The sequence below is a fragment of the Zootermopsis nevadensis genome, unplaced genomic scaffold (assembly GCF_977971745.1).
Source record: "Zootermopsis nevadensis isolate Lab colony 2312 unplaced genomic scaffold, Znev_1.0 Znev_ptg000021l, whole genome shotgun sequence".
Taxonomy (NCBI): Eukaryota; Metazoa; Arthropoda; class Insecta; order Blattodea; family Termopsidae; genus Zootermopsis; species Zootermopsis nevadensis.
In genome coordinates, this window is record NW_028259153.1 from 18514774 (window position 1) to 18524028 (window position 9255).

The 9255-nt window shown below is 35.4% G+C and overlaps 1 protein-coding gene across 2 annotated transcripts; it reads left to right on the forward strand.

The window, feature by feature from the left end:
- Positions 1 to 3370: 3370 nt before the first annotated feature.
- Etfb (Electron transfer flavoprotein beta subunit) lies at positions 3371 to 8543 on the forward strand. 2 transcript variants are annotated; one of them, XM_022059476.2, is made up of 7 exons: positions 3371 to 3531; positions 4081 to 4239; positions 5544 to 5702; positions 5927 to 6007; positions 6511 to 6651; positions 7612 to 7796; positions 8326 to 8543. In XM_022059476.2, exons 1-6 carry the CDS (start codon positions 3481 to 3483, stop codon positions 7783 to 7785), a joined length of 765 nt encoding a protein of 254 aa, XP_021915168.1. In that variant the 5' UTR covers positions 3371 to 3480; the 3' UTR covers positions 7786 to 7796; positions 8326 to 8543. The 2 variants fall into 2 exon arrangements, with proteins under 2 accessions (XP_021915168.1, XP_087208972.1); XM_087352846.1 differs by lacking the exon at positions 3371 to 3531 and adding an exon at positions 3696 to 3847.
- Positions 8544 to 9255: the final 712 nt, after the last annotated feature.

Consider the following 9255-nt stretch of genomic DNA (forward strand, 5'->3'; position numbering starts at 1 on the left):
AGAACAGGTATATATGTAGGGGTGGTGGATGTAGAATGTTTTTAAACTGTCCAATGCCATATTCCAAGTAGAATATATGAGGTTCATAAGCCTAGTAGGTCCATTTGAAAAGCAAAGCTTGTATAAATAATTGTGACATATACATATTCCATCAGACAGATAAAAACTTTTTACTTGTTTTAATTTGTGAAGTAGGTTATACAGTTTGTAAGAGAAATTAATTTCCCACATGGACCTATAGAGGCAGCTTAGAATATTTTCATAGACCTCTTATCATTCATTCATTGTTGAGTGTGCAGAATCTAATACTGATTACCCTTTAATTTTCTGGAAGGAAAATCTGTTGTAATTGCCTTGTCAGTCAGTCAGGGATCATATTACTCTGTTAAACTGCCACTACAAAATTTTGTATACTCATTTATGACAGAAATATAAATATGTTCAATTTTGAGTCAGTACAGTTAACAGCCTGGTTTTTTGCTCAATTAATTTGTATATAATAAAACATCTCTGATCCAGTATCTGTTGAATTTTGAAAATATCCATTTTGTTTGTTGAAAGGAACAAAGCCAATGCGTGTATGTAGGCTTGTGTTATATTGGTAACATGATACAGTGAAGTTTTCTTGGGATATAAACCATCTTGGACCAGGACAGTTTCACTAATTTCATAAACCACAAAGGTGAGGCCATCCGTTTTTATTTCTAGCCAGTTTCTGCCCACAAGAATGCCAAGTAACGCTGGCCTTGGCTCAGGTGTTGGTGATTATATGTGCCTATTCCCTGTTTATTCATGTCTTAATAATTCCTATATTATTCCTACTGTTACTATGTTATTTCTTTCTTAAATTAAAACATTGCCTGTTGACTTTAAATACAGTTAAACTTCTGGCAGTGCAGCATTGCCTGAGAAGACTTCATTGCTGTTGTAGATTTGTTTCTTTGAATGCTGAGATGTGATGCTTTTACATCGTGGTAGCCAAAAAACAAGTTTGGAATGGTCACATCAGTGTTCTGTGTTGTTACCATGTACTTCTCTTCTTGAATTTTTTTTTTCAGTTTACTTCGGATATGAAATTCTCGTACTCTGGAAGCATCTTTGTGTTTGGTTCAAATCCAAGTATTATTGGTATGTGACAGCAGTAAAAATATATTGAAAACAAAAATGATGTTTCAGAAAGAAAAAGAAATTAATATTAAACTGCCATATGGAATAATGTTTTCCCGTATTTGAGGTACGGTGCTATACAGTACATTATGGGTGAAGTGGGTGGAAAGAAGTATGCTGTTGGCATAAGAATGTATGTTTTTATTCTAAAATGAAATTCTGAATTCATGTCTTGGATAAAAAGGAATGTTGGGCATATTGAAAATAAACATTATTTTGTTTCCATCTTACCTCACAAAACTCTGATTCATTGAAGCTCCTGTGAAAGTGGTTATTTTTCGTTTGAACATTACAAAACAATTTTATTGTACATGAGTATGTTTCTCTGATGTTCATTTGTTTCCGTGGTTCATCATAATGACTTGTGTATGTAAGCTGGTATGTGCAAAGGCTCTGTTTATTAAACTGTCTTAATATTTATCTAAAACACTTCCTTTGTTTTTGTTTTTAGTGAGAACTTGGCAAGTAATCTGGATTGAAGTGGTGTGAAAATATCAGGTTAGCATTTTATTTTAATGAGAGTTTTCAGTATCAAAATTTGTTGTAGAATGCCATGTTCTTATGAGATAAAAATGGGTTTATTTTGTGTGTGCTAGATGTATACAACAGAAAAAAGTATACAGTATAATCAAACTTTGATTTTTCTCCTGTGTGCATCTTTACACTCATTCTGTTCAAAATCATTTATTATTTCTGCTCCAAAGGTGAATAATTGTCATGCATTTATCAAATTGAACAACTTCAAAAATTAACAATTGCCGTTTGTATTTCTCATCTAATAATGTAAATGTTTTTGACAGATACTACATGACTTTGAACTAGGAAGTCTAGATGAGTGCAGTTTTAATTTATTTTATTAAATGAAGTATAATGTGGGACAGCACTTGTTTACCATACTGTACTACTGAAGACACCTCAGTACAGTTCCTTTGTCATGTATTTGTGGATAATGCTCCATTATTTCTCATGATTTATTTTTATTTTATACATACAGTTTTCTTAGATTGAAATTAGTTATGTTGCCTTCCATCATGTTGGTACTTGATATTCACCTTCCCTGGTATGTATTTCCTGCCCTCTATTTTTACTGAACAGATTTCTATAACTGTAGACTTCTGTGGGAGGTACCCAGTTCAAATCTCAGCCTGCTTACTGCAGCTGTGGAGTTTGCTTATTGGAAGCTCCAAGAATAGAAACTGTGTAAAGATGTACTCCAGCTGAGCACACATTTTTTCAAAATATGTTCTTTGCAGTTTTATTTGTTTGATATTCATGTTCATTTCTTGCAAAAACAAATCTATTGTTGCTAGGTAGATCACACACATACTGCATGGAGTCAGAAGTTATTCCTTGTATTTTGTTAAATGTTAACCGTATCAATAGTGTTTCTAATAAAAGTTGTAGATCTTAACCTTTATTGACTTATATGCAGTGCAGCTGGTTTTACATTGCACTTGTAGAGAAAAGTTCACATCAGTAGCACAGGATATCAAAGTTGATACCATTTTAAAAAAACGTTCCGGTGATCTGTGGCAAGCGTAATTCTACAGACTAAAACTCCACCTTTTTTTTAAACAAATAGCCTCTCACTTTAGTATCACATAAAAGTGAGAATATATTATTCTCCATCAAGTTGGTAGGATAAGGTGATAACCCACCATTGTCTACTGTATGTTTAGTATTCAGACTGCATTAGTCCTTTAAATGGTATGCAAAAATATATAAAATTTATTTTTGTTATGCTTCCACACATTCTGAAATAAACTTCCTCATGAAATTAGGAATTATTGTTTGCATACAGTGCAGCAATGAAAATCAAGTGTTACATGTGGACATTGCTCATTATGCATAGTCATAGGTTAAATCCCAATTAGGACTTGGCAGTTGCATTTATTTTTAATTAATTTACTTATCACTCTGAAACTATTCTGAAACTGACTCAACCCATTCAAATAAAGTGGTTTGATAGATGAATCATAGGAATTGTTTTCAGGAGTAAGAGCAAGCCCAAAATTCTGGGAAAGTGTTAATAAGAAGACAATTCTTTTGTAGTCCCAGAGATTTCTTCAAGTGGAAAGTTGTTCTGGATAAGTTCTTTCGTACATTTTGTCAATGTGTGCAATGAATTGTTAATATTTTCTGAAAAATCGGCAAGGGCTCGTGTAGTTATCTTTACGTTCCTACATAAATAGACCTTCGTTCCAATACGACACAGCGGCCTTGACAGCGACTGTAGTCAGCTGTTGGCACTGTGTTATTGGGTGGAAGGTATAATTGTGAATGTGAGTTAGATTAATTAACATCGTAACCAAAATGGCACGTGTATTAGTTGGCGTGAAGAGGGTAATTGATTACGCAGTTAAGGTGAGTTTTAGGTGTAGTATGAATTAATAAATAGTATATTATAAATTGTAATGAAATATTGCAGTCTTTTTTTCTTGCCGCGGTGAACAAGAACGTCGTTTCTGCGGTTAGGGTTGCTTTCGTTTTCTAACTCTTGAGGTTTATCGCTGCACTGTGGGCTACGATAGGAACCTACTTGTAATACAGTTCACATTATATGGTTAATTTTAATGTCTGTTGATGAGATTCAAAAGGTTTGCCCATTTTAGAAATACCATGGGCAGAGGGCGAATTAGAACTCATTCTGCTAGTTTGCCAGGCATTTAAAAAATTACCCGTGAGTGTTAGGCCTAATACAGACATTCTAACCTTAACTTTATCATTTATGTTTTATTGATCATTATAATAAAACCGAAGCTCCATTAAAGTTTTGAAACAGCCTGTTACGACTTTAAGTGAAATAGATCAAAATCTAAAGAGTTGTGATTGAGGTTAACAGTATATAGTATGGTTGTAAAGATATGCCTTAGAACCATAATCCAGAAATATTAATGCATTTTTCATTTTTAGATTCGAGTGAAGCCTGATAAGACAGCAGTGGTGACAGATGGGGTTAAACATTCTATGAATCCATTTGATGAGATTGCTATAGAAGAAGCTGTGAGACTGAAAGAAAAGAAGATTGCTCAAGAGATTGTAGCAGTATCTTGTGGGCCAGCACAGTCACAGGTTAGAATATCTTTATGATTAAGGTATTGCATTATATATGGTCTTATCAGTGTTTTATGCCTGCTTCACTCTCTCAATTTACATGTGTGATTCTTGATTTTTGTTGTTGTGTTTTCTTTCTCAGTTTCTTTTGATTTGTTACTGGAAAGTTTGAAGTTGTGTCCGTGGTCACTTAAAATCAGTTAGCAGGGGAAACTTGGTACTTGTTAGGATGGTTTACATTCTTTTTATTGACAACTTGCTGCTGTAATCATTTTCAATAATCTTATTCCATAGACAAAATGCATGTTAAATAGAGCAGCTAAGCAGGTAGTTATTAATCATTTTTCATTTTTTTTCTCTATGTTTATTACCATTTAGTTACATTTGTATAGGGATCTAATGTTTGGCAAGGAGATGTGTTTACACAACTAGGAATAACGTTATTGGTGCATAGGTAACTTAATGCAGAGGAGTTAGAGGTAATTGTTTGCTCCGATTCTGAAGTACTGTGGTACAAGGAACAAGCAACAGAAGTGCTTCGGGGAGAAAAACAAATCCATTTGTTATCTGTAGAACAGCAGAGTTTGTGGCAGCACACATAGTTTTGACTTAAACTGTGGTTACATATGGAGACTAAAGACAGTTACAATGAAAGCTCAGTAAGGACGACTGAGATTCAAACAAGGTACCTCTCAAATAGAGGTCTGTATTGTTACCACTACACCACATTACTTGGTGTTTTAGTCAGATGGTTATCACTCCTGTTCCTTGTTCAGGAGACCCTGATTTTGCGTCTTAGTACAAAGCCCGACTATCTTAACTGAGATTTTTGTTAATTTTACTCAGTGTTTTCAAACAAAAACTTTGATAACTAACTAGATGGCTTACCGAACCCGAAGGTTCATCACCGAATTAACCAAAGCCCTCCACCGGACCCTGTACTGGGCCAACAAAATCCAGTCTCCTTCAACTACTATCTCCCATAGATCCCGCCTGACATTATCCTCCCATCCATGTCTAGGTCTCCCCAGCGGTCTCTTCCCCTCAGGTTTCCCAACCAACACCTGGTGCACACCTCTTGTCCCATCCATGCACGCTACATGCTCCACCCACAAAAGCTTTGATAGTATGTTAAAACAGGTTACAGTTTGTCTGCTTATATTCCACCCATTTCCTTATTTACAGTAATCCTGCCATGTGACACTTTGTAATATATGTAGTTTAAAAGCATAATTAAATGATCCAGGTATCAAATCACTAATATTTTTGTTTGTGAGTAAAATTTGGAGTGTGTATTATAGTAAATAAACCATGTATTACAGGAAACCCTTCGAACTGCTCTGGCTATGGGGGTAGATCGAGGAATTCACGTAGAAATTTCTGGCCCCGAGTATGACACTCTACAACCAATACATGTGTCTAAGATATTGGCAAAACTGGCACAGGAAGAGAAGACAGACCTTATCATTGTTGGCAAACAAGTGAGTGAGCATTCACCTTATCATTTGCTGCCAAACACATTCCAGAACATGGCTGATTTTAGATGTATTATTATTGCCTACCTCATGTGACATTTGTACTGATTTTATTCTCATTTATCCATTAGGTATGTCAGTAATACATTAAATGAAAATGTACATAGGAACTGTACATCTTATTAAGTTATTTGACCAGTCATTAATTGTGTAACCATCTGATTTACCAGGCAATTGATGATGATTCCAATCAGACAGCTCAGATGACTGCTGCACTGCTGGGTTGGCCCCAAGGAACCTTTGCTTCAAAGGTGACTGTTATGGAGTAGTGACAGATTTTTTTGTTTTTATCTTATGTAAACATTTATGTTTTAATTTGAGATTCTTTCTTGTTCCTAGCTATCAATTGTAAAGCCTCTTCCCTTCAATGGTCATTCAGATTCCTTATATTTTTGGTTGAGTAAGAGAAATAGTCCCATATGCCAAAAACATTGTATTTTATGAAAGGGTACTTGTGGGTTATTGGGACACATCACTTTAAAAATAGGTTAGGTTAGGTTAGGTTAGGTTAGGTTAGGTTAATGTGTGTGGATAAAGGACATATACCTGAAAGTTATTATATTTTATTTCAATAAATGACAACTAACCTAACCTATTTTTAAAGCGATGTGTCCCGATAACCCACAAGTACCGAAAGAAGTTTTATAACAAGAAAGTCAGAATGTGTTAGTTTCTTTTACAAATATGGGTAAATATTATATATGAATCTGTGTGTATATATATATATATATATTTTTTTTGCCTCATTTGTTAGATAGAGAAACAGAATGACGAGCTACAAGTTACAAGGGAGATTGATGGGGGTTTGGAGACTATAAAAATTAAGTTACCAGCAGTTATCAGTGCAGACTTGAGACTCAATGAACCTAGATATGCTACGCTTCCAAACATTATGGTAAGTAATGTTAAGTGCGCTCCTTGTCACCACAACGTGATCTGTCTTAGGGTTACATATGGAGAAGAATGACTCCAGATTTGGAGGGTCGCTGTGAATATATTGAAAAAGCAGTCTCAGACAACTGACAAGGGGCAGTTCTCCACCTGATGGGTTAGGCAGGGTCTAACAACTTCCCATCATAAAAAATAAGCATATGGGGATTCAGACTTGGATGGATCATTCAGAATAACCGAAGTGACTGAAAGTGGATGCGAGATTTGGAGCCGGGAATATCAGTGCTCTGTATAGGTCAGGTTATTTCAAAGCAGTATTAAGAGAATTAGCAAAATATTAGTTAAATTTGTTGGACTTACAGGTCAGATACAATAAGGGTAACACTGAACATTCCTTTTTGGAAATGGGACCAAATATTAGTAGGATGATTAAATCAAGGAGTATGAGATGGGAAGGACATGTAGTATTTATGGGAAAGATGAGAATTTTTTTTTCTTCATATCCAGTACACACCATTCAGCAAGGTGTGCATTGGTGGTTAGCAGGATTCACGACCCATCAGTACATGAGTTCGTTCGGGACCGCGACATTTAACACTCCTCCTGTGACCCCCTTTTCGCGAGATGATGAAAGTGGAGTAGTTGTTGGGATGCCGCAGAGAAACCGGGGAAACCCCGGAGGAAAACTCTGTGATGCCTGGACCATGGCCTTGCAAAACACAAGTTGTAAATCTGAGCACCGCCAGGAATCGAACCTGGGACCCCAGTATTACAAGCCCAGCGTTCTAACCGCTAGACCAAGATGAGAAATGTTGTCAGAATTTTGATTGACATGTCTTGAGCCACTCATAAGACCTACACGTATATGAGACTATAATACGAAAGTGAATATGGAGTTCATTATGTTTCATGGCAATATGTTGAATTTCATGTCACGTTCTGCAGCCATTTGGATTATTTACAGAAAGCCAAGAAGAAACCGATAAAGAAAGTAAGTCCGAAAGACTTGGGTGTAGATACAGCTGCTCGTATTGAAGTGCTGAGTGTCGAGGATCCCCCAACTCGACAGGCCGGCGTCATATTGCCTGACGTTGATCAGCTGATAATCAAACTGAAGGAAGGAGGACATGTGCCATAAACATAATTGAGGTCAGTTAACATAAGATTGTGTATTTTTTAAGTATAGGGTGATCCAAAATTCTATGAGCACCTGTAAGAACAATTGTTGGTTGTGGGAAGTCACATGCGCACATGATATGTGTGTCACGTGACTATGAGACATTGACCGCTACTAGTTGTGCCATTGATAGTGAGCTCTTTGGACCTGCATGTATTTTTACAGATGTACACGGACTTCTGAATTACACTTTATAAGGGTGGTTGGAAAGTATAGTTGCAAGGCCTAATTTAAAGTGATTCAATCTGTCTTCAGTATGTGAGATTTCAGGTTCTCGTAGTGGCAAGCATGAACGGCTGTCTTCTCCGGAACCGTGGTTCCACTATCAGTTTTTACCTGGAGGAACATAGAATATGAAATTGTGTCATATAACTGGCCTCAGGTGGCAAGCCCCCTGCCGTTGGAAAGCGTTTCATAGATTTACATCAGTAGCCAACTACTGATACTGCAGGCCTTACTGGTATTTGGTGCAGTTATTTTAATTTTGGTTTCTTTTAACAGGCTGAAGGCTTTGGATACAAATATAGAATTTGTTAGTAGAAGAGGCACTACTTCAAAATCACTAATCCATTACGGTAAGAAATCTTGTACAGTAAGATTTTATAAACATTTTTATATATTCTTTGTACCAGTGTCTTTGCATCATCAATGTAATTGCCACAAATGTAATTTGTTACCTATATTGTATATCGTTGTTGAATATAATTGTATGCATTGAAGTATATATTTTTTATTATAAATGGATACCATGGGATATTGTATTTTTGGAAATATTCAATATTTACATTACTGGGCTCTCTTAGCAATTCTCAGTAAGGGGAATTTGCTAATTACTGAGCGTCATTGCTGACGTACAGTTACTTTTTCAGGCATACCTACCTGACAATTGGTGACATTTCTAGAGACCAAGATAATTTATTACGTCATTTTTATTCTGATTGAAAATATTTATTGCAAACCCACAGATGTTCAGTACATTTTAACATTAAAAATTACAGTCTATAAAAGTAATTACAAAGATACCACAATTTACAGGAATGTGCAAAATAATGCAGATGCTAATGGGAACATTTTTGCAACTTTTACTTGTGAATGCACCTAAAAACTGGCTTCATATTTACTCATATTTAAGACAACCCCATTTTTGAATGGCAGATATTGAGGAAAAGTATATTTTATAGAAAATTCTTAGATATAATTTTCCTTTACAAATTTAATGTAGTAACAACAATGTCAATTTGAATGATTTTTCTTTAGAAGCTATGCTCAGTCTGTACACAAGTTTTTGGGTATACCACAGATTTGAGAAATTCTAGAAATTTTTTAACTGTTTTTTTTTGTGCATTTTTCTCTGAGAATATGACTACTCCTGATTTTTAAAGAAAATGAAAGTAAAACAAGATGTCTTATGAAAGAGTAAATAAGGGAGTT